General features: G+C 39.9%; 2 protein-coding genes across 17 annotated transcripts; one reads left to right on the top strand and one right to left on the bottom strand.

Moving 5' to 3' along the window:
• Positions 1-2,006: 2,006 nt before the first annotated feature.
• Positions 2,007-21,084, bottom strand: OXNAD1 (oxidoreductase NAD binding domain containing 1). 16 transcript variants are annotated; one of them, XM_085573178.1, is made up of 10 exons: positions 20,942-20,979; positions 19,888-20,409; positions 17,570-17,715; positions 15,604-15,769; positions 15,278-15,341; positions 11,949-12,055; positions 8,395-8,536; positions 5,405-5,647; positions 2,987-3,095; positions 2,007-2,375 (listed from the first exon to the last, which is right to left on the bottom strand). In XM_085573178.1, the coding sequence occupies exons 4-10, from the start codon at positions 15,735-15,737 to the stop codon at positions 2,221-2,223; spliced, it is 954 nt and encodes a 317-aa protein (XP_085429304.1). In that variant the 5' UTR covers positions 15,738-15,769; positions 17,570-17,715; positions 19,888-20,409; positions 20,942-20,979; the 3' UTR covers positions 2,007-2,220. The 16 variants fall into 16 exon arrangements, with proteins under 16 accessions (XP_085429304.1, XP_085429301.1, XP_085429308.1 ...); XM_085573175.1 differs by adding an exon at positions 17,968-18,072 and having other exon boundaries at positions 19,888-20,975; XM_085573182.1 differs by lacking the exon at positions 19,888-20,409 and having other exon boundaries at positions 20,954-20,991.
• Positions 21,002-23,240, top strand: DPH3 (diphthamide biosynthesis 3). Its single transcript, XM_021538148.4, has 3 exons — positions 21,002-21,147; positions 21,247-21,321; positions 21,731-23,240. The coding sequence occupies exons 1-3, from the start codon at positions 21,040-21,042 to the stop codon at positions 21,794-21,796; spliced, it is 249 nt and encodes an 82-aa protein (XP_021393823.1). The 5' UTR covers positions 21,002-21,039; the 3' UTR covers positions 21,797-23,240.
• The last annotated feature ends 2,339 nt before the right edge of the window (positions 23,241-25,579 follow it).

The following is a 25,579-nucleotide window of genomic DNA, read 5'->3' as shown; positions in this document are numbered from 1 at the left end:
GGCTGCAGAAAGCCTCTGCATTAAGGGAAGAAAAGGGTGTACCAGTTTATAATTCATGAAATTATTTAGAAGTCATAAGAAAAACAACATTTAAAGGCTTCTTAGAATCTTTTTATCATGACACTGTTAAAACACAGATGAGCCTAGTGCATGGCTATTTTAGGGCACCAGTACTTCCTGATAGCAATGTATTGCACGTTCCTAGGAAAACCCTGCTTCTTTCAAGAATCAAGATCTGACATGTCAGCTGCGATCTCTGTGAACACAAAACACCCTTGGTGTTATTTTTTGTGACAAGCACGTTGTCCTATTTACATTCTAGAGTGAACAAACAAGGAAGTATTCATTGAAATAGGGGTACTCAGAAGAAATCTTCCTCTCATTTGAGGAGGAGGGATAGGATGAGACATCCCCTCTGGGCCTGCAGTGGCTGTGCAGGGGGGCAGCGATGGCAGCTGGCGGTGGCACTGCATGGAACAGAAGCACAGACCTAAGTGTAGGCAGCAGAAACTTAGGAGCAAAGCCTCATCACAGTACTATCCCCAAAAGTTAACTTTTAAAGGTCCATCAATCAGATTCACCCTTCCTGATGGAAAATACAGCCTGTCCTTAAGTTCCATGTGTGCTGGGTGGCAGCAGGTGTGGCCTGTTCCCTTCAACACTCAGGAAGCACTGCCATTATTTCATTTGTTTATCAGCTCCTGACATAGTCCCAGGAGCAGCTTCGTGCTTTGCTCAGACTAAGGCCTGGCCTTTCCCAGCAGGGCTACCTCTGCAGTCTGAGGATGAGGTGCACATGGATGTGCCAGTAAGTAGCCTCCAAGCTGTACAACAGACCAGACTGATAAAAAGAGAGTAGAACTGGAGTATGCTGGAGGTGAAATGACTTCTTGGGAGAGAGCTACAGCTGGGCTCGAGGCCTTCTCAGCCAACCACAGGGAAGTTATGCTTGTAAAACAAAGTGCTTCACACCAAGGTGATTGCAGCAGGCTGGGACCTGGCTGGTAGTTCAGTGTCTCTGCAACCCCTATTTAAGGCAGAGCAGGGAGACACTGATGACCAGGACCTTGCTGCATTACCTAGTTTACTATGTCTGAAACATGTAACTCAAGGAAGGGAGCCACTAACAAAGGGAAGGCCTTATCCATCTAACATTTTTACTAATTCAGTACTAATTGAATATTTTTGATATTGTTCCTGATTGAGGTCTTCAAATGTACAGCAGGAATCTCTGCCACTTAAGGACTTGAACTACCTATGCAGATAATTAACAAATTCATTATAGATTCTGTTGGTCTCCTAATTTCTATGATTAGTTTTTCTAAAAGTTGGACAAAGAAGGTTGATTCAGGAAGGGCTCAGGTATTGGCCCTTACACCTAGAGGTACACTCATGCCTTGCAAGACCAACCTTTCCAAAGACTTTTCTCCAAGCAGTATGCCCTGGAATCCCCTACAGCTCTGTACTTCATGCAGCAGGACTCTGGAGATTTCCCACCTTGGCTGTTGCTGACCAGTACTGCTTTTGAGGACACGACCCATGTAAGCACAGTTTTGGCTGAACACCTCAGCAGAGGATACAGGCTCAGGGGAGGAATTCCTATGACTGCTGCACTCTGCACTTTAAACTCAGGGCTAAACAGGATTATGAGAAAATGTCTTTGTCAACACAACTGACTTCTTTACATAAACCACATAAAAGGTGGGTTTTTTTCTTCTGAGAAGAAATGGCAAGAGAAGGAAGTCACAACACAGCAGCTCTTTTATAATAATAGTAAATGTGTTATATAGAACTGGGAGGGAAGCGTGTCAGCTCATTTGGAGCAGATTCAGAGGTTGTGGCCTGAATGATCCTTACAAACATATCTGGCATTGTTGCACAACTAATTCTCTACAAGTGCTGAATCAGCCACTAAAAAAGTATTTTAAAAGCTGACTAACAAAGCAAGTGTATAAAGTGAAAATATGCTGCTACCCCTAAGAAAAGGCAAACCATCAAAAAACCAAAACAGTTAATATCTTTAATATAAAATCACTTTTTTTCCCCCCAAAGCAGCAGCACTGTGTTACAGGCATATTACAGTTAAATTAAAGGACCACTTTCATCACTGAGGACATCTTCATTAAAATCTTCAAAATAATTCATAGTCCATCTCTGTACATTTTAGCTTATCAAAATGCACTGGAAAAAATATTATCATTTTCTCTTCAGCAGGTGTCACTACCACCATTTCTCGAAGAAAATACGGTTTCTAGGAACACCAATGTTAGTGAGTAGTTTGGATATAGATTCTATCATTGGAGGGGGACCACAGATGTACCATGAAGTATCGGTGGATACTTGTTTCTCTAGATCCTTTTCAGATATTCTTCCCTCTGACAAAGAAAAAAAGTAGGAGATGAGAACAGAAATATTAATCACGAAGTCACTTCAAATATAGTGTCTGGTTAAAGGTATTTCAGGCACTCATTTCTCTGGTCTGTTTCAGGATAATAGGTATTGAGATTTAAGGCTTCCAAAACCATTTATTTTCGTAGAGATTTAGATCAGTGCTTGTTCTAGGAATGCAGAGCGTATTAGTCACTGAAGAGAAACATGGCTTACAGACAAGTAAAATCCCAAATTCCCATGAAAAAAATAGGTATCTCTGACACAAATACAGCAGACATGGAAACATGCTGAAGTATCTCTTATAAGCAGTCAGCTCATCCTTCATTAGTCCCACCTTAAGGAAAGTAAACAGCATTTGCTTGATAGTTTCTGGAATAAAGTCTGCAGTGGGAAATACCCATGTAAAGTTTAGGATTAACACGAAATAGAAAACTTTTCTGCAAAGCAGAGTAAGTACAGAGAAACTATTTAACTCACATCTCATTTTGAAGCTTTAAATATAAAAGTGCTGGGTTATTATGCACAGCTTCATCCGGTAGGATGTAATCCAACTGGGGCTCCAGATAGGATCTCTCTATAATGCCATGACACTTACCTGTAATGTGTGGCTGCAGTTCTTTACAGATCTGTGAGCACTGCTGGGTGACGTGGAAACAACATGTGATCTTTCCAGGAAACGCCTTCATCAAACCAAGAATATTTTTCTGTAATGTTAAACACACTTCCTTACACCACAGGCCACTAAATCAAAGCAGATGTATGCACACAGTCCCAGAATGCCAGTGATTATTATTGAGAACCAAGACTTTGCATTTCAGCACTGAGAACCTGATGGATGTGATTCCACAGGCCTGACCTCTACACGTACACAGAATTCCCACACTTGGAATGCAAATACCCTGCCAGCTATGTTAGTGGTTTTCTCCTTTTCTGGCACAGATTGCAATCTGTAATATTTGGACCTAAGATACAGATAGGTATTTTCCAAATTTCTTCCCCTTATGAATTCTCAGTATTTTCTCCTTCCACTTCCATAGGGGTTTTCCATTTTAAAAAACCCCAGTATGTATTTACCATTAGTTAAAAACTTTTCGAGACCTGTCTGGTTTATCTGATAAGGTCACTAGACTCTTTACTGCCTCATGTTCTCAAGTAAAACCAACTACCATGTAATGCTAATTTTATTTTTCCAGAGCAGAAAGTATAAATTCATTTTCAGTTCCCTAAGTCACAGCTGTGGTAAGTTACCACCAAATCCCCAGCAGCTTCAGTTCAAATCAGCAAACAACAACAACAACAACAAAAAAAAAAAAAAAAAAAAAAAAAAACCAAAAAAAACCTCAAAAAGAATGTATTAGATGCTGTAGTTAGTTCTGAAATTAAGATTTAGCTACTGTCTAGATTCTGCATTATACAGGATTTTCACTGCTGGCATAGATACCGGAAATTCTTTAAAGTATTCTGAAGTAAAAGTAATTTCTAGATAAATTTGCTCATTTTTTTGTTAATGAATGTTTGCTTTAGTTACTACACTACACTGTCTGTCCTGGATTGCTTAACAAAAATTCCCAGAGATTTTGCTTTGTAGAAAATCTGTTCCCAAATCCCTAAAAAACCATGGGGTGAAGAGCAGCACATATTGCCACTGCAGTACAGTGTTCCACCAGCACCTCTACTATTGACTTGCTGTTGCTTGTATAATTTGCACTAAGGATATTTCCAGTGCCTCAGCCTGTGACATGAGAGCACATCCACAGTGAGGATCAGATCCCACCATGGCATCTCCCTTTGCCCTTGTCAGCCCATACACAGCTGCTCCTTCAGGGACCACATCCTCCACACCATCAGTGATAACCCAGCAGGTCTTTGTGGAGACTACACATCCTGTACAGATATGTGTCACAACAGCATAAAGGCTGCTAAAGAATCCATTTTCTCAATCCTCTGTACAAAAGTCAAGAATTTTGACAGTCAAGTTCTGGATCTGAGGGACACGTGAAGAATGAAGGAGGGACATATTTTAAGCACTGTGCATGACACCGTGTTCTCTTCTGTCCCAGAGCTTTAGTGCAAAAGTTCTGCTGTCATAAAACTGCTCAAGTGAATGCTGGGAATGTCAGTACTGGCACTGGAAAAACCTGTGCATGCTTAGAACAGGCTGGAAGATGAGTAGGTGGCCAAAAGGAAGAGCAGATTATTCTGCTTCTAGCAATAAACAAATGACTTTTCAAAGAAAGTAAGTATCTGCATATCTGGAAATATGGTAGAAGTACAGAAATAAAATTAGTGATGGATCCTATACACAGTTTCTGGAATCATGACAGCTCTTCATCTTTATCTTACAATCAAAAGCTTTCAATACTTAAAAAACCCATAAAAATTTTCGATGCTTCTTTACAGAAACTATGCTAATTTGACCCTAAGATATTGTCAATAACCCTTAATGGCTGAGTGTGACAACTGATCTTTAACTGCTGAGAAATGCTGATGCGGTGCTGGACAAGCAGTTGTAAAAGCAGCTATAAATCCTTCATTCATACACTAGTACTTATTAGTAACTAATGCACTATCAATAAAGCTCTGTTCTTATTTTAGAAAGTATTCCTTTGGATATAATTACTCTTTTGTAGTCTTTACATTTAATACAATCTCTAGTTAGACTATGTGGCTACAGTATTATAGCACTGTGCAGACTGTTAGTGTGTATATACATATATATATAATCTTTAGTATACTATGATGCACTTACAAGATCATAGTAAAATGCAGGGATATCATAAAATTTAGGGGTAATTGACTTATCAAAATCAGTGGGAGATGTGTCCAGTAACAGCCTTAATTTGTACAATGGCATAAGTAGTTAACAAAACACACATGGGATTTGAGGCAGGAAGTAACTTTTGTCTCTGTACAGTGTCTTACACAGAAGGACTCTCTGGAATTTGGTAACATTGATATACACGCAAGCAGCTGGATATCTGAGATCTGTTTTTTAAAAAAACTTTTGATTTACCTTAAATAAGAGTTCACTTGTATTTTTTGCACTGTAGTACAGCTTCACTGTTCCCAGTTTGTGTCTATTTCCTTTACCCTCTTGGTATCCATGAAGATCTGCTATATGCAGCAGTATAGAAAACAATGGGTTAATTCCAACACCCCCTGCTATCAGCACTAGGTTTACTGGGGGGTCACCAGGCTGAGGATCAAAGAAGAAATCACCTCCCACTCGCAGAGCCACTTCTGAGTCAAGAGTACACTAGGATGGAAAAGAAGACATTTCATTTCAGAACTAAATGCAAAAGTTGAAATCTTATTTTTTTGCATCCCAGTTGCAAGTTTTGCTGGGCTGTGATTTTTATTTTAATTGACCAGTGAAGGAAAAACACAAGGACTTTAAAATATACACACACTTTCCAACTATCTGAAGTAACCCAGTGTCTCTAGGGATCTAGTTCTACTGTTTCAGTCTTACAGTAAGGCAGGATGGTGACTCCCCCTTCCTATCCATGCCCCCCCCCCCCTTAAGAGCTGAAAGAGGAACAATTCACACAGAGTTTTCCAACAATATGTGGTTGTGAAAACCTGAGCTCATAATGTGAAATCACACTTCTACCCAAAACCAGCTTTATGCCAAAAAAGGCCTTCCTATGAGGTCACTGAAGGTCAGAATAAGTTGCATACACAGAAGGTTTTTCCATCCTCATTCCTTAAAATTAAAAGCCACTCAGAAGTGAAGCAAGTATCCACATGAGTATTTCTTGCAGAATCACTTCTGCAGTTGCAACTTCAGAGACTCAGAAGAAAAATCAGGGGAAAATCTCTCTTACTCTCACTTTTATGTAAGAAATTATTTTCTAAAGAAATGTGTCCAAGCATGGTTTTTTTTGATACATGGAAAACAAAAGCTGCAGCAAAAAAAAATCCACTTGGGTCAGTATCTCCTTGGTAAACCAGCACTGCATCCTGTCTGAAGGGTGCAGCTGCAGCACAGAGAGGTCAGGTGAGTTCTTCCACATCACTTCATGCTGACAGAACAAATAAGAGCACTTAGGCCATATATAGGTTTTAAAAAATAAAATGAAGAGGATAGGGAAACCAAGGAAGGTGAGAATGGAGGAGAGAAAAAGAAGCTATAGGAACTGCTGAAAAATTAGCGTAGAGAATGAAAACACTTCCTCCAAAGAGTTATTTTAATAGCAGGAAACAGTAAACTGAAACAAAGGGAGTTCCATTAATGAAGGCTACACAGAGAGCTCAGGTCTAATCATGTAACAATTCCACCAGGAGCAAGAAGGATGCCCTTTGATGCAGGTACTGCACAGGACACACAGGTTCCTAAGATAGTAAGCACAGCCATTAAAAACACCCAACAACTTTCCTGCTTTTCTTAATTATTGCAGAACTATTGTCTCTCAAGTATACTGTAGGGCAAATGAACATTCAGTATCTGAAACTGATTTCTCTCTCCCTTGTGATATACACTGCCAGGCTTTCTCATGTTTTACTCTGGTCTAGAGAAGCACAAATCCGCATCTGTTCCAGATCCATGTGGCCTAAGGAGGACATAGAATATGGTACCCTTTGAGGAAATAAGCAATTTTAGGGAGAAACAATCTCACATCTGCCCCCTTAACCAGCCATAGTTCCTCAAGATCAGACATGGGATTTGGGAAGAGTCTCTCTTAACCAGCAGTCTTCCAGGATTTCCATGCTTTGGCCATGACAATAACAGTAAGTCAGGATACAGAAAAAAGTAGTAAAATTCTGGAGTAATACCATGAGAAAATGTTGTCCTTTAGCCTAGTTTATAGACATAGCTCAGGCAGAGAAGTGAAGCAATCAATACATTACATGGATGTTTTTGAAAGAAAAGGCTATGTCTTCCTCAAGTTATATTAAGTACATGGTGCTAAAATCTATTATTTTATATACAGTAATATTAAGAAATAAATACCTCTAAAAAACACAAATACAGCAAGTAAATCAGTGCTAACTATTCCCATAACATTTTTAACCTGAGATACCAACTTCCTTTCAAAACAGCTTTTAAACAATTAAGCACCAGTTTTGTCACCATATATACAACATTTCTGAATTCTAGGTTGCTGTTTTTTCTGCTTGTTTCCTGAAGAAAAGCATGCATTTCTGTTTAGCTAGAAGAGTCCATGTATATCCTGGAGGTTTCTCCACAACATCAGGTTTGATGTAGGTTACCCCTTAACTAAAGATTTATCCCGTAAATTTAACCAGAAAACTCAGCAACAAAAACTGATTTACAACATCAAAAATTCTTAAATAGTTTCCAGAGACTGTGAAAAGAACAGAAGTTGATAGGACAGATAGATCACTGATGAAACGTGACTCATTTGACTAACTAAATGGGGTAAATGATGAACAAAACTCCATGAGGCCAAGTCTCATACTTTACTTTTCATACAGCAAAAACCCACGCCTTGTGTTGTGTTGTTATTACAAAAATTTGTGTATTTAAAAGAATACTAGAGATATTCTGAAATGTTTTATCATGTCAGAGGAACTGATCTAAGTATCTTTCTTGGCTCCCCTTCAATAATCTATATCTGTGATTTGTCACTGATTCCCAGCATTTTATATTTACAGAAATAGTCAGGAATCATGGAAGGTTATCAGAGGTAACTCTGTAATGTGTAACATTGCCTGTTCTCAGGGATGTAAGTTAGAACAGAGGTTTCTCAAAAATTCATTAATTCCAAATTCCTTATATACAGTAACTACAGTACCACTTTAAGTACTCTGTATGCACAAGTGGTGTCAAATGATCACAATTACCATATTTCCATATAAATATCCAATTTCAGTCCCTTGCTGAACAAAACATTTTAAGATTTATGTTGTATCCAAAATGCTTGAGGAAGGCAATGTGAATTTTGCAGTTAATAGTACAAAATGGTCTGAAAACACACACCATCTCCTTTACCTCAAAAAAAAGAGAGCAAGCCAAATCTCACAGTTGATTTCATTTACCTCAGTGTGAACCCAGTGAGCAGGAGGATGAACAGTGTGCTTTACTGCCAGCTCTAGTATTCCTTCTCGTTCTAACAGGCCAGGGCTTGAACATATTGAGAATCCTCCAACTACAGATACTCCAGGAATAAAGAAATCAACCCTAAAAACAGATCAGACATGAAAGTTTAAAAAGGAAGCCAGCAACCCCAAACATGGACAACAATAGCCAAAATAATGTGGCTGCCTCTGTTTCAATTATCTTTCCTTTACAACATCTTCTTTGCTGTAACATAACTTTTCCAAAAAGGAGTTAACCCTGAGTAACACTATTACCTTAGAATTATTTTCTTCTAAAACCATGTCATCATATTTGCTAAACTAGAGGTTTTCAAAACATTCTGCTTTTAACATTAGATGTCACAACAGACGAGAATTCTAAGTGTTTTAAATAAATTATTTGCATATTAGAACAAAAACATAATTATGGTCTGATAAGAGTAGTATAGTTCCCACTCTCTTTGTCCCTTTGATGGGCTCTTCAATTTTCAAACATAAGATTGGCATTCTAATTTTAGGGAAATGACTTTATATTAAACACTTTCTTTTCTTGGGTAGATGAAATATCTGAAATAAAACCAACAGTATGAAAAAATTTTCCATGTAAGAAGTCCAGAGCTGGCAGCAGAACCGCAGCTCCCTCTGGTGGCAGATATCACTTCTTAGGCTATAGGAAATAGAACTGGAATAAATTCCTACTTTTTTTTTCCTTTCAGCTTAAAAGTAAGCCATGCATGAGTTTGTACAAATAAGAAGGTAACACGTGCCTAAGCTGCTGCAGTACCAGCCATTAGAGAGCATGCAAGGCAAGCCATTACTACATATGAACTATAATTCAGTCTCATAAAAGTAAGGCTTTGAAAAGCCTTGATGAGGCTTCCAAATAGTTATCAAAAAAATATTCCAAGTTGATTTGTGATCTATTACCTGAACTCCTCTGTGTTCCCTAAATATTTAAATGCTGCTGATTTATACAGCACATAACAAAAGCACTGTATTTCAAAATAAACCAAATGTCTCTAACTAGTTGTGCTGGTCCCCTTAGGAAACAATCACAATGATAAACAATGCCAGGCACTAGACAGAACCATTTCTGTTCAAGCCTGGGTTAGGCTGGCTCAGTATTAGTTAAGTGATGATGCAACAAGAAATACAGACTGGCTGCTACTGCACAGGTATTTTCTTTAAACAGCAAGGCTGTATTCTTCACAGACACCACAAATGCTTGAGGAAAGAGGAAGCATTTTGAGTAGTTCACCATTTTTTAAGAAAAAAAATATTGTCTGCTTACTCCACACAAAATTCACCCTTTGAAGAAAAAAATCTTTCTCTCAAAGAATGCATACAGTGTGATAAAATTTTTTACTTTATGCTAATAACATCTTCATGGTGATGAAGATACCTGACTGCAAAAGAATGGTCTACAACCAAAAAAACTTAGATTATTTCATTGTCCTCAGCTTGTGCAGCCCCACTGCCCATGGGGCCCAGCTTTACTGACAGGCTCTGGGAGCTGAGAAAGGTCGACTCCTGCCAAAGAACATCTCACGACGCTACTGAAGGTCTTTACCTCCCTCTGGTGGAAAATAATCTTCCTACTTAAGATGAACTTATTGAAATTAATGAAAAATATGAGAATTTCTGCTGTCAAGTCACAATTTACATTCAAGTCAAAATGTTCTCCTTGGCATGTAAGGGAAACCTTATCCGTGCCTGGTGGGGAAACACCCAAACATGATTGCAAAACCTATGTCAAACATGATTTTTACCTTTCCCAAATACTGATTTAGATGTATTTTTTTCCCAAGTACATGACTATGAGAGATTTCAAGGCACAGTTTACTATCATATAATGGACTAGCTCTGATGGCTCGTCTCAGCCATGTTAAGAAGGGTGAGAGGGCTCCTGAACAAATGTTACCTGTGACAGCCTAAGGTAAAAGCGCAGCAGAAGGGAAAAACATGAAGAAAACCCACAAGGAGAGGTACAAAAAGATGTAAACTAGAGATCTCAGGGTGGTTTTTTACTTCCCTCCTTTTAAAACCCACCTAAACCATATATATTTAAGAAATGAGTAATAATTATCCATTGCTGGAGTGAGAGATCAGAAACACCAACACCATAAAGCTACTTCTTCAAAGTATTTGCAACATGCATATACTTCAATGCACATTTTAGTAAATCAAAAGGTGTAACAGCAACAAATCTCTTCATTATTATTATTTGAAGTCAGATAAAGACCAGTATCTGCCAAAGTGCTTGAAAAACAAATTCAGTTTTGCTTCTGAAAAACTTAATAATTAGAACACTTTCAGGAAATGTAAACATTTTAGTGACAATCTTTGACTGTAACATCTTACTACAGCAAATCCTAACAAGTTAGCCTTTTCTGCTCAGGAAAATGTGTTGTTTTGTACTGCTCATCAAAAAAATGCAACTCCAGTTTATAGATACAAGTACAGAGAACTTGGTGTGTACCTTACAATAGCATTGGAGCACTTTCAAGGAAGAAGAAAATTAAGAAGAGTAATTATAATTAAAGATTTGAGTTTCCAGCATGATAATTTCAAAAATGTTTTTGGAGGGAAAATGTATGTTGCAAGTTCTGGCAAGCAAGAATTTATTATGAGTCATTGCACATGTGCAAGAACTGCAGCAAATTACTTCAGAAACAAATTATTGCTAATCAGCATCTTGTGTTCTGATTCTAAATTTAAAAGCCAGCATATTAACACTCCATGAGTAACATATGCTGTTAGTACCCTAGCAGCTATACTCTGATTTCAGCAAAACCACTTTCAGATGGCCAAAGCCAATAAAAAGTTCAAGAACTTTTTACTGTCCACTGCCAAAAGCAACTAATCCTGGTTTTAAATTAATTTCTATGAGGAAAAAAAAAGTTACTGAGTGAGAGTATTTTTAACAAGGAAGGATGAAAAACATGAAAATCCACTACTTCCTTGGGGAAAAAAAACCCTGTAAAAATTGTTTAAACTAATGGTTAATTGTTTCAAAGGCTTAATTATTCAAAGTTTTTATTTTCAAATTTGTCTATTTATATTAATATAATAATCTGACGTAACAGGCTTAATTTTCAAAGTGGAAACTTCAAGGGGAAGAAATAAACCAAAACTAAGTAACTTGCAAATTAGCAGTCTCAGCTCCACCTTAAAAGTAACAGTAAATAAAGACAGCCTGCAGACTAAAGTGCAGTGAATTTCAAAGTACTCCTAAAGAAACAATGTAATATAATAAACAGGAAAACACCAAAACACTGAGCATTTAAAGAATATCCACTTCTGCCCTTTTAATAGTAATATTAGCAGTTTTTTAATGACTATTTAAAAATTATGCCAAATACCTTTGAGCTCTTAACAGAGCATCCAATAAGGAACCATTGTATTATATAAATTAACAACTTTTTCCAAGGCCCGAGGATCAGACACCTTTCAGAACTTTGTTATAGTGGAATTCTTCTAGTAGTTTCCCCCTCAAACATACCAGAAGATCTTACCACTGTCCTGCTTTGAAAGTAAAATCCTTATTTTCAATTGCCAAACGAAGCCTTTTGACTGTCCCTGATTCATTGGTGATTCCACACACTTTTGCTTGTGTAATTACCTAGCAAAAGGAAAAGAAGCCGTTGTGATATGTATATATAATTTGCAGCAAAAGCACTCAATAAGCTGTGCATGAGACATCCATCACTTCCCATGTTATCTATGGCATTTCATTACCTACAGCACCAATATTTTTCACTGAGGTGATGAAACAAAAATGGATTCTATCCCTGGAAGTGTTCAAGGCTAGGTTGGATAGGGCACTAAGTAACCTGGTTTAGTGAAAGGTGTCTCTGCCCATGGCAGGAGGTTGGAACTGCATGATCTTTAAGGTCCCTTCAAGCCCAAACCTTGATTCTATGATTCACTTAAACATTCATTGAATGGAGAAAAGTGTTTGCACTTGCAGTCTACCATGTCTATCACTTTTTCTAAGATGATATACAAACTTACTTTATTTCAGCTGAAGAGAACATAGCTATAAGGAGAGGTGATTGCTACTTATCACTTAGCTGATTCTTCAGACATCTATATAAGACATATACTCCTGCATCCTCCAGCAACAAAGTAAAAAGATCACTGATATAAAGACAAAGGATACTTGTGAAAAAATCAGTTGCAGATGAAATCCCAGGGACAATTCTGGATCTAGATTGATTTAAGTAAATGCATTACTGAAAGATTATGCAGTAATGTTACTGCATCAAAGAAAACCAGCACACCTTGTGTTTTTACCCCCTACACCCCCATATGATCACAGGGAAACCAAGACACAAAGTCTCATGGCTGGTTAACAGAGTTTGGCAGACGCATGGGAGGAGATGTCAGAGCCATAGTTAATTCTACTTTTAAGGAGTTAAAAAAAAAAAGATGAAAAATGAAAAGTAGACTTTGCAAAAAGACCCATTGGGGATGAGCACCCCACTTAAATTCTTTGATGCACATCAGTGCAACATGGATTTTTCATCCCTTCCCTACCTTCTTTTTCAGGGTATTTTGGACTATAATGATTAACCTTTTCTCCTTTATAAAGGAAGCAATACCCTAAGTATTTTCTGCATAGAGCAATACACAGATTTTACTGTTGAAAATGCTGATGTCGCCACACAAGGAAATACTCAAAATAGCACCACAACTCTACCATTTCTCATTTGTCTGAGATCAAACAGATCCAAAAAATTGTAACTTTAAGCAACTATGCTGTAATTTAAAACATATGCCAGGAAATTAATTTATTCTTAAAGCAACATCTGAACACGTCCCCTGTCCCATTAAACAGCAGGACATTTGCTAATTTAAAATGAAGTAGCATGGATTCCTGTTCCACTTTAGCAGACAGTATTAAATAGGAATGCAGTCAGTCAAAGTTAACAAGAGAAATGTCAGATACATGACTTCAATGGTTGTTTTGATGGAGAAGTGCAGGAAAAGGATATTAAATTTGTATCTTCTTCAGTCCCTTCTTTACTCTTCAGTACACTCCTTTATTTGTTTTTTGGCTGAGAGAGCTGCAAAAGTACTGGAAATTAATTGCTATAAAGTTCTTTCAAAACTTAAATTTGAGTCAGGGTGATCAAAGACATTCAGCCAGTATTTTGAACCATCACAAGGGTATCGAACCAGTCAGAGGAAGGCTGCAGTGAGAGGAGGGCACAGGATCCTAGATTTTGCAGCTGTATTTCAAGAAATCATTAGCCACTTTTCCTTGCCCTGGTTCTTCACATTATCACTCTTCAACAGGCAATATTCTGTAGCATTCACACTAATGCAACACAGATTTATGATTCTTTCATCTTTTACGGGACAGAAATGGCCAAATAAGGCAATATTGGCTGAGGGAAGCCAACTGCTGATTATACGGAATTTAAAACCAAGCAGAGGATGTAAAATAAACTGATTTTAAAGTGGTCAGAAATAAAGCAACAAAGAATAAATCAAGTATTAAAAAATGAAACAACATAATCCTCTGATATGCAGAGAATGTGCAGTAGCAAGAACTGAGCCCTGCTCTTTCACCTGTCTCATACAGCTTCCTTCTCTTCCTCATGCCTTACAGTTCCCTGCACCAACCCTGAGCTTCCAACACCTCATAAGGATGGATCCATTTTCCATGTATTTTTCAGGTACTGACCTTGAGCAGAGAAAGGAAACAAGCCAAACAATAAATATTTAAAAACCCACGGTTGCAACTCTCAGAAGTGCCATCATTTTTTTCATGTCAGAAGCAAAGGAGAACATGCATCAATCTATGCCTGTCTCTACATCCATTTTTTTGGGTAAACAGGATCCACCAGAGCAGCTGGATGTCCACAAGCAATACTGATCTGTACTCAGGGAGAGCTGGCATTGGTGTGAATAGCTGAGGCACAGCTCCGTGGTTCCCACAGCTGGCTCACAGCTCTGGGGACAGGCAGAACCAGGCTGCATTTGTCTCATCCATCTACAGCCCATGTCAGACAGGGCTGAATCTTCTCTCTTTGGGGTTACCTATATATCCCCTGCACCCAGTTTCCTCTTGGGAAGAATGTCATTTATTCTCTACTATAGTTAGAGAAAAACATCAGAGAAGGTCTTCATGTGCGTACACTGGGAGATGTGTGGTGTGTTTGCATCTGTGTGCATCTACTTCAGTTTATTACAGAAAGGAAATATCTGTATGGAATACAAGAGTATGTTCCCCTATGAGCATTATGAAAAAGAATGCTTGCTGCTCAAAACTGAGATCCAGAATAAGCACTTCTGGATTTGATGGAGAATGATGCTATACCTTCCTTGTATTTGTGAATTAGAATAGGTAAAACTGAAGACCTTTTTTACAGCTGTTTATCACCTCTCTCTTCAAAATATCTACACTTTTTGCTGTATTCCTATTTTATAAAAGGACACTTTCCACATTTTTAAATCTCAAATCTGAACCAGAATTGTAGAAATCCATAAAAATTGGAGAAGTCTGTTTAGAGATAAGGGGTATCCATGTGCTTTCATTACTTATTATAATCCTTATTTGGCCAGAAATCTATTAAGTTTCTTGTCCAACATAAAGTAAACAGCACCATATAACTGAAAAACTTTAAAATTCATTACATTTCACCCACTGAGCACTAAATATGCTAATTTTATATCAGTAACAAATATAAAAATGAGGAGAAAAAGAAGAAAACCAGACTCCAGCAGAAGGCAAAATGGAGCCTAAGAATCGAATTCTATTATCCAATATAATTATCTCCACAGCAAAAAAAAAAAAAAATAAAATTACTTGCATCCTAAAGAACAGAACACTAACCTCCTGTCGAAAATTATTTGCTGTCCTCTCTAGATGATCCATTTTCCTTTTTGATTTTATTGTGCTGCAAGAAAAAGCAAACAAAGATAATTGTCATTTTGACAGCTGTGCTACTGTCCCTTACTGATATGAATTTCTATTAACATAACAATTTACCAGTGTAATCCAGACTACAGATGACACAAATCTAAATAAGAATTAAATACAAATATATAATTAGAAGTTAGATTAAGCATTTATAGGTCTGTAGTAATTTGTCAGTTTGATTTTGACAGCGTTACCATGGTATTCTCTTTAAAAAAAAATCAAGTTAGTGGATAACCTACCCATTTCCTGTGCAGTAACAAAAAGCAGAGTGTCTCAACACCCCCAATGGAGAATGGTAGGGAAAAATTCTGCTCTGAGCACCTCTCAGTAACTGAGGAACAGTGAAACCCACATAAACAGTAGCATGAACCATGATGACCAGGCAGTCTTCAGAACCACTGGTTTCTGAAAAAAAAAATTGTAAATGTTTTTAATATAAAAAAATAATTGTATGTTAAATGAAGCATTCAGTGTTTGGCATGGCTTGTTTTCAGCTTTTTTTCCCCTTAAATCAGAAAAGCCAAAGCTCAGCTAGAGCTAAAACTAGCAAATCATATAAAGTATAATGAGAGGGAATTTTGAAAACATGAGTTTCATAAAGAAGTGAAAATGTACATCCTTCCAGTGAAGAGATGTTACTCGCACTTCTAAAGGTGAGGATAACTGAGGTGCTTGTAAATAGATTCCTTGGGGCAGATTAGAGTGAAATGACACTAAATGACCAGTGTTTGTTTTTTTATATATATATACATATATATATATATATATATAATGCAGGTGTGGTTTTGAACATTTGGTTGCAATGCAAAGGAGGTACAAAGCCATGCTAGTTATTATTTATAGAAATGAAACAATATAAAAGTATAAAAGAATCACTTAATAAAATATATAAGGAAAAGAAAGGAAGAGGAAGAAAGGATAAGAGAAGATAGGGGAGAGAAAAGATATCACCAACCACATGACAAGTTGGTGACAACAGATTGTTGCAATTTCACTTAGTCAAAGTGATGGCTGGATATTCAATCCATCAGGGGTGAGGGAAGACCACAAAATGGGTTCATATGTTCATATTCAGGTGGGAACATCCAGGCACCTCCCCTGGGGGAGTTTTACACTGTCCGTTCCAACACTGGGGATCATGTGCAGTGGTCTGGTGGAAGGCCCTGGACATTACTCTGGGGGCACTTTGGGGTCTTTGATGGGTTATGACACCCTCTAAGCCATGCCAGCTGCCTCTCAAGCCAGTGTAACTGAGCCAGTTCTGCCCCACAGGAGGGGATGAACACCTCCAGGCTCAGCTGGGAACACCAGTGTCCTGATGCCTTCCCTGGGAGGGGAGATTTACAGCTGGCCCAGCTGTGTAAGGGAGGACACTGGCAGGGTAAACAGCATTATCCCACCTCAGCAGCACCTGCTTCTCACTGGCCTTTTCCCTTATCTGGCTCAAACCCAGCTTGTTGTTAAACCAAGGTCAGTTTGTTGTGGCCATCCTCTGGTGGTGGCTGCTCACCCTCCCTGCACCTGGGCTGCTCTTATGCAGATCAGAGGATTCCCACCACACAACCAAACCTCTCCTCCTTCAGTCCAAACCCAGCCTCAGCAAAGCCCCTGTAGCTTTTCCAAATGGGCAATTGCTTGAGCCATTAACCATCAATGTTTCAGTCTCTCACAAGGGGAAGGCCTTGTCAGAGATAGTATGGAAAAGGCTGAAGTACTCAACATTCCCTTAGCCTTGGTCTTTACAGGCAAAGCCTGTACCCAGACCTCTGCATGTATCAGTGGTGGTTGGGAAGGAGAGGGATAAGTAGGAGCAGGGCCAGCACCTGCTCAGAGAGCTGGATGCACTCAAATGCACAGAGCCAGATGGGTTACACTCAAGGTTGCTAAGAGACACAGCTGACATGCTTATCAGGCAAGTGTCTATTGCCTATGAAAAACACTTATCACACAGTCTCCAACTGACTGGGAAAAGACTTACATGTGCTCATTTTTAAGAGAGGCAGAAGCAGTACTTACATCCAGTCAGCACCATCTCAGTATCTGGAAAAATGCTCAGAGCTTGTCCCCTTAGCTGGGTGAAAGCTAAGAAAGCAATCAGGAGGGTGTGACTCAGATTTACCAAGGGCAGGTTACGTTTGATAAATCTGAACAGCTACCGTGATGAAAGGTCTGGTCACACAGCTGAGGGGACAGGATGCAACACACCTTGAGTGTTCCGGTGCTTCTGGCACCAGCCCCTGAAGCACACACATGTTAGTAAGCCAAAACCAGATGGATGATTGGAGTGGCTGAAAACTTGTGGGCAGACAGAATTGAAGACTTGATGGCTTCAAGTTTGCTTCACCTGTTGGCTAGAACAGTAAGAGTACCCTGTGACTGATACAGGTAAACATATTTATCACTAACTTGGATGATAAGACACCAGGTGTCCCTGTTCATGGCATGGCTGTTGGAACTGGATGATCTTTGAGGTCCCCTCTGGGCGATTCTCTTATCAGCAAATTTGTGGATGATACTAGGTTAGACTAGTAGAGCTCCCCTTCAAAGGGGAACTGAGAAACTGCAGGCCTGGAAAGCAGAAATTTCATGACAGAAGTCTGTACCTGGGACTGGCTTAATCCAGTGTGAACAACTGTCCTGCTCCAAGCAAGAATTCTGACTGGATGATGCTCAGAAGTGCCTTCCAGCCAGCATATCTGTGATTTTAACTGTTCAAACAATATTTATGTATGAATGATCAAACACTGACTGTGCATTCCCTTTCTAGTGGAAAAGAAAAGGTTCTGGGCAGAGAATTTTATAAACTTTACTTAAGCCTGTTTGTTCACAGGTTAATTCAAAAACACATTAATACCTCACACTTCCATGTACCCTACACAATACATCTCTAAAGAGTAAAGAAAGTGGAGGACTCTCATATGCACTGCAGTGGAACACAGTGTGAAGCTTCACACATTCAGCTATGACAGAGAAAGATGAACTGACATTAACATGCAAGGTTCGTCAGAAATACCCTTCAAGTGTAGGAACAGGCTCATGGAGAGCCAAGAGATATTTCTCCTTCCTGGTAAATCTGCCATTATTTTTCCTAGAATGTTAGCATAACTATCATATATCATCACCTATCAAACTATATTTATTCCCATGATACAGTCTACTGCTTCTTTAAAGCATTAATATTTTACTTTCATTTAAATAGCTTTCTGTGCATTCTTTTAAAGCGTGTAATTTATTTTCAATTTTTTTTTTTATTATTTCTAATCCCTTGAAATGGCATTGATGCAGCTGGTTGGTAACTAATCAGGCCAATACTCTCTAGGATTTCACTAACAGCTACATTGGCTGGTCACTTAGTAATCTGTCCTGTTTGTAGTCTTATATGAATGAAGGCAGAGCTTCCATAAATTAGGCTGCTCAGAAATTGAATACATTTACAATCACTACTCAAAATACCCATTTTCAAACATAAGAAATACTTTCTACAGCTTTTAACTATCCATAATTTTTAAGTTTTAGTTTTTCAGCATTTAATTTCACAGCAGCTTGCAACTTTTAAAAATTGAATTATTTAAAAGTCTTCCACCCTTAGTGAGCAAAATGACTTCAATATTTTTCCCACAGCAACAAAAAGTAGTTAAAGTGTACTTAAGTGTTTAAGCAAGACACTTTAGTACTATCTACACCAAATCTGTAGATGCTACTGATAACAAAAGTATTAACAATCTCAAAATATTTAGGACAACAAAATACACATCTAATCAAGTCCCATTCCTCTATCTTGGCATATTATCTGTAAACCCAGAGTGCTCAAAAATCAGTTTTTCAAATTCATGAGATCACTTTATGATCTGGAATCTTTCATATAGCATATCATGGTTACAGACATCTGCATCTCCAATCAGCCTGAAGTTCAATATCAATACATAATATTGGATACAAAAGAAATATCACCCTAATTTTATAGTCACAGCTGAAAGACCCTATTGATACAACTACTTGAAGGCTGAGTCTCTGTCCTAAATTAGAAATAATTCTTGAACCATAGCTCAAGAAACTTGGTACATTTATACTATCATCACTTTCCAATCATGAAAAACACAATAAAAATAATTTGCAATTTTTACTCCGCCACCAATAAATTCCAAAATGTCTTTCAATGAGTCCTGGTTCTCCTCTACCACATACAAGCGTGACTCATGCCTTTACAAAACATGAACAGCTTTTCCCCATCTGTGACCTCTGTGATTTTTTCACTCACCCAGCTCTTTGGCAATTCCCTGCCCTCCATGAAAGCGCTGTGCTTCACCTTCCCAGGCTCCTGTCAGGTAGGATGTTCTCCCTGTATTCTCACCTTACCCAAGCCAGTACAGGAATAGCCACTCCAAATCCCCTCTTTTTTTCACAGAGATTGGAATGGACCACAGTGGGTCATACGGTCCAACCTCCCTGCTCAAGCAGGGCCATTTGAGAGCACAGGGCCCAAGACTGCATCTAGATGGTTCTGGAATATCTCCAGAAATTACCTCTGGGCCATCTGTTCCAGTGCCTGGTCGCTCACACAATAAAAAAGTTCTTCCTCATATTCAGGTGGAGCTTCCTGTACATCAGTTTCTGTCCACTGCCTCCTGTCCTAGTGGTTGGCACCCCTAAGAAGAGCCTGACTCCATCTTCTTGACACCCATCCTTTACATATTTTATAAACCTCCTTTCCTCCACGGAATGAAATGATAACTTTTCATGACTTTTTTCCTCTCCTCACTTAAAACCAACGAGCCATTAATTCTCCATACCCTCTGATCCTGGTCCTGGGTTAATACCTGTTGAGATATATGTCTGCATCTCTTCTGCCCCACAATCCCACGTCACTATCTGAAGGGAGAACTACTTTTAGCCCGCCCGTATCACACTTAAGTGCAAATTACTAGGTAGGCTAATGCAAGAAAGTGTAGAGGGAGGCAACAAGGGTACTTGCAAGCAAGCAGCACAGAAGATTTTTTTCAAAAGCTATCTCTCGCTGAAACACTCCTTTAGACAAACAGTCCTTCCTGCAAAAGTAATCACAGAAAACAAAGTTTCCCCGGTTTTCCCAGGGCTGAGGGTAAGGCGGTGAGCGCTGCAAGGAAGGAAGTGCCCAGCTGGGGCGCGGCGGCACTGAGGCGGCCAAGGGGCAGGGGAAGCACATGGCCAAGGGCAGGGCAGGGACAAGGGCAAGGGGCAGGGACAAGGGGCAGGGCAGGGCCAAGGGCAAGGGGCAGGGCCAAGGGCAAGGGGCCGGGCCAAGGGGCAGGGCAGGGCCAAGGGCAAGGGGCAGGGCCAAGGGCAAGGTGGCAGCAGTGCCCGGCCGTTCCCTCGCAGCCCCTGGGATCGCCGGGCAAGCCGCCAGGGCTGGAACCGGCAGCGCCACGGCCGCAGAGGGCGGCCCGGCCACCGACCGGCCAGCGGGGCTCCCGCCGTGGGGAAAGGGCGGGCCAGCGGGGCTCGAACGCGCTGCCCTCGGCCCGCCGCCCCTCACCCTCCTGGCCCCCCACTCCCGCCCCCGAACCTCCCGGGGCCCCCGGCCCGCTCCCACGCCCCTACCCGCCGCCGCACCCCGTCTCGGGGAGCTCCGCCCTCGTGCCCCGGCAGGCGCCGCCTCTTCCCGTCCGCCCGGCCCGGCTCCCGCCGCTGCCGGAGGCATGGCCGTGTTCCACGACGAGGTGGAGATCGAGGACTTCGAGTACGACGAGGAGACCGGGACCTACAGCTACCCGTGTCCCTGCGGGGACCGGTTCCTCATCACGCGGGTGAGGGGCGGCCGGGCAGGGCTGGGGGCAGATGGGGGTGGTGCGGCCCGTGGGCCGGGCGGGCGGCGGGGCCCTGACCGCACCCCGGCGCTTTTGCAGGAGGACCTGGAGAACGGGGAGGACGTGGCCACCTGCCCCAGCTGCTCCCTGATCCTGCGCGTCATTTACGACCAGGTGGGTGCGGAGGGAGGGCGGTCGGAGCCCCGCGGTTCCAGCCGGGTCCCTCGAGTCCCGGCTCGCCGCCCCGTGCGGGAGGCGGCGTTTGAAAATGCCTGGTTTGAGACTACCTCTGCTGCCCGATCTCTCGTATTTCTGGTGTCCTCCTGCCGTGCTTGGGCTTAAAAGACGCCTCTACCTGGGTGGGCGTGGGGTAGGATACAGACGGGATGAACTCGGTGGTGTGAGGAGCTCCTGTGGCTGACCCCAGCAGCCCTGGCAGCTTTCCTCACCTCGTAGGCACGTTACAGCTTACGTGTGTTGGGAGACAGATTCATACTATAATTACTCTGTTTTCCGGCCTGGGTGAGCTAGAGGAGATCCAAAAACAATGTAAATCGCCTAAATCCCTGCTTGCTGTCTTTAGGAGCAGTTCATGCGGGATGAAGTCGTGGCAGAACCTTTGCCAAACAAGGAATTGGTCAAGTGCTGATGAATGCATCGTGGACTGTGCTGCTTTGGGATAAGAAAGTATGGGGATGGTGACTGCAGAAAGAGTTGTGGTTCTGCTTCGGGAAGTGCATGTTACTGTGGGATACAAGTGCAATAATTGTCTGTCTTAATATGAATGAGAGTTTTTCGGGACATCAAACACATGAAAGTGTTTTGTTCCCAAGGGTCATACTTAAAAAATATATATATAAGCTGCTCCATATATTCCAGAAGACTTGAGGATTATGATTTACAGCAAGTCAATACACAGAAGAAGAGTGCAGAGTTGGGAAATTATAACATTTAGTCTAGCAGTGGCTTCTTAGCCTGTGGGGAAAAATAGGCTTTATGTGGGTATATGCAAGAGTGAAATGGCAGAGAGCTGTAATGTTGGGAGGCAAGATTTAGGAGTCTATAGGACACAATGCCATACGGAGTTAGCACAATGCAGCTTCTCTCAGCATGTGGGCTCGTGTACTTCTAGCCCATACTGAATATGGGGAGAAAACCAGAGACCCAGAGCCAGCATTCACCCAGTGCTGGTAAATTCTTTACCCATGTATACACAGGGAAGGTGCAGTTATCTGTGTGTCTGCAGTGGGGGCAACACTTGAATTGGGGCAGATTTGTTTCTTAAATTGCTTCTAATATTGCTTTAGAAGAACTTTGGTAGTTGTTAGCAAATGACTGACATAACAGTGATACACATTTGAGGTGTGTGAAATGAAGTCAACCTTTTTTTTACCCCTGCACAGCTGCTAATGTACAGGACTGGAACTCAGAGTTGTGTTTTACCCCTATATTCTCAACAACTTTTTGATTTGACGGTTGCAGTAGATATAAAATGGGCTGCAGTTCTTTGTGCCATTTGTAGTGAATTTCTCAACCCTTCTTTATTAGATTTTGTCACTTCCTGGATAGGAGATGGATACATTTCACTTAATTAATAAAGTCATTTTTTAGGGTAGTAAAGAGTTGTAAGAACATACTGCACATTGATTCCAAAACTGCTTCTTGAATTACAAGCCACTGCACTTGAATATTTACTTAAAATTGTCGTCATTCCTGTGTTTTAATAGGATTTTATATCTGTGAAGTTAAATTTGTGAAGAGTATATGTGACTGTTTTGCTCCAGGCACTAAAGATAAGCAAGTTTTATTGGATTCTTGCATTTGGTTATTTTTATTCTTAAAGCATTCTGTGAATGTTGAAGATGAACATTCTAGTTACTTTAAGAAAAGGAGAGGAAAAAAACCCTACGTCTAGTTGGAAGTTTTGAATGCAGTAAGCACAACCGAGAGTGTTTCCATGCCTAAACCAGGAGGTGGCACCCGTGTTCCTTTGACATACGTGCTTAAAAAAAATAAATGTTGTGGTACTTTGGTTAGCTGTGCCTTATCAAATATTTATTTTGACTATGTAAATAAAGATGTTTAACATTCCATCAGTGGTTATTCTGTTTCTGCACCAGCCATAATAATTTCCAGAGATCCTGAGTTGCTTCTGCTGGGGTGATGATAGTGGAGGTTTTTCAGGTTGGTTAATAAAAATTGTTTCAACCTATCCGTAGATGCTGTAAAGCAAACTTAGAGGAACCCTACCTAAGCCCCTGTTCAAATTTCTACTGCATAAATGTCTTCATTATTTTCCCACAAGTATTCTACATAAATGGAATTGTAGCAATTTCCAAATGCAAGACCAGGGAATGTATGCTCTGATCTAATGCATCAAAGTAAGTTGCCATGTGTATCATCTCTAAAAGTACATAGATTTTGAAGAAATCATTGACGAGATTTTGTTATGTAATGAAGATCAGACCCTTTCTGACTTAGGAAACTTGCGTTAGAGAATTATTTGTACTCTATATGGTTAAATTCCAACATGGTTGTAAAAAGCCAAGTAAACATGACATGTAACAAATTTTTAATTGATTCTTAGTAGTGTTTCCCACTCATCTGAAATACAGGTAATGGCTTTTTTTAAAAGCAATTTTAGCAGAATTTATTAGTCATTACATCAGTTGGGACTGTCAGGGCTTCAAGTTTCCTACCTGGTGTGAATAGGGTCCAAGTTGTGGAATGCAATTTATATGCACACTAAAATTCCTTGATCACATAGGGTATGTATCAAAGCTTTAACAAAGTGTGTTTGCACACCTATGTGGTTTTTATTGTGTACATATGCAAAGCATGTTTGCTTTTCTGGAGGTTTTTTTACAGCATAACAACAGAAAGATGTTGTGGCTGACTTAGAAAAGGATGTGGCCACATTTGCCCATTTAAATTACTTTCAATTCTTGTCTCATTGCAGGGTCTTAAAGGTCTCAAGGCAGTAGGTGATGTCCTCACCAAAAAAGGATGAGTGTCATGTTTCTCTCTTTTTGTTGCCCCTTGAGAATCTGAGAGAGACATTTAAAAACCGTTGAGCTGTTCTGTTGTTTTCCCTTCTGCTCTGCAGAGTTCTGCAGCAAGAGTTCATCCTTCATGAAAGTTCAGTGATACTAAAGCCAAAGGGTTGCCCACTTTTGTCTTTTGTTAACTTGTAAGAAGCTTTTGATTCCAGTGATTAATCTTTTAAATATATTCTTTCATACTGTGTCATTTCAGAACACTAGTCAGGGCAGTCTGAGTAACCCATCAGAAATGTCCCTTTTCAGGAATTCAGTCACAAGGTTTCCTCAGCGCCACAGGCTCTGGCCCCTCACGCATTACTTGTGTATTACATGCTCTTACAAACCAGTAGCCCACTTTTTTTTCTCAAAAGGCAATTGTGTAGGACACAAAGAAGTCTTGTTTGCTGCTTGTATGTGACAAGCAAATTGATTGATTATGTGTTTGATTAGGTCCGTGGGTCTGCACAGAGGATTCCAGTGTGGTGGAAACAGCATCATATGACTGTTAATGGAATAATTCATACTTGGTAGAGACTACAGAGGGTGAAAAGGGTGAAATCATGTATGGGCATTTCCAGATACTCAAGCTGTGAAATTTCTCATATTGTTGAACACCTCTGAACTCCCGTGTAACACTGAGAACAAGCAATACACTCTTGCCAAAATTTTATGGGAAGAAATGGAAGATAATTTGATCTTCATTAAACTGAAGAGGCTTAGCCTCTCTGATCTGTCAGATTATTGTTTACATTTCAAAGAGAATCGATGAGAAGGTCAGGTACTTTTGGCTCATTGTGCCTGTATATTAGTGGTGTACATGATTAGTTTTGAATAGTTGCTCTAGAAGTCTGTGTCACAGAGCCTCCAAGAGCTGAGGTCATTAGGCTACTAATTTTGCTGTTGCACTTGTTTCATTGTCCATATGTCAGGGAAGTCCTGGTGTCCCAGAGGACCCTTTTTAAGTACTTAGACATATCTTCTCTCCATCACAGTTTTTAATTATGATTCTCAACACCTGTCCAAAAAAAAAAAACCTAAGCAGGTGTTCCTTGCAGAGCAACAGAATTAAAGATCATTAAATAGATTACCAAGTCTATCTACCAAGAAGCAGATACTGATTATTTTCAAATAAACTGGCAAAAGTTTGAAAAGTCTATCTCTTATATTCCAATTTAACACTCAAATCATTCTAACTATAGGGATAGGTATTTGTTACACTGAAAATTTCTTGAAATAATAACTTCTTGAAATATTTTTTTTTAAAATAGGGTTTATCAAGGTATTTAGTGCAGTAGTTAAAGTTTGCCATGAATTTTCTCCTAGCAGTTACATATGGATTGCTTTGATTCTACTTCATGGTAACTTAAATTGCTAATTTCTTAATGTTTCTC

Source organism: Lonchura striata, chromosome 2 (genome assembly GCF_050655825.1).
Source record: "Lonchura striata isolate lonStrDom1 chromosome 2, ASM5065582v1, whole genome shotgun sequence".
Taxonomy (NCBI): domain Eukaryota; kingdom Metazoa; phylum Chordata; class Aves; order Passeriformes; family Estrildidae; genus Lonchura; species Lonchura striata.
The sequence above is the reverse complement of the archived record's forward strand: the minus strand, read 5'-3'. Positions and strand labels throughout refer to the sequence as shown.

Excerpts from the sequence above, each read along its gene's own strand:
- DPH3 (XM_021538148.4), top strand. The coding sequence starts at position 21,040 with ATGGCCGTGTTCCACGACGAGGTGGAGATCGAGGACTTCGAGTACGAC. Across the intron at positions 21,148-21,246 it reads ACCGGTTCCTCATCACGCGG|GAGGACCTGGAGAACGGGGA; the intron begins GTGAGGGGCGGC and ends GCGCTTTTGCAG. Across the intron at positions 21,322-21,730 it reads TGCGCGTCATTTACGACCAG|GAGCAGTTCATGCGGGATGA; the intron begins GTGGGTGCGGAG and ends TGCTGTCTTTAG.
- OXNAD1 (XM_085573172.1), bottom strand. The coding sequence starts at position 21,041 with ATGCCTCCGGCAGCGGCGGGAGCCGGGCCGGGCGGACGGGAAGAGGCG. Across the intron at positions 8,537-11,948 it reads ACTTTCAAAGCAGGACAGTG|GGTTGATTTCTTTATTCCTG; the intron begins GTAAGATCTTCT and ends ATCTGTTTTTAG. Across the intron at positions 3,096-5,404 it reads CAAGTGAACTCTTATTTAAG|AAAAATATTCTTGGTTTGAT; the intron begins GTAAATCAAAAG and ends TTAACATTACAG.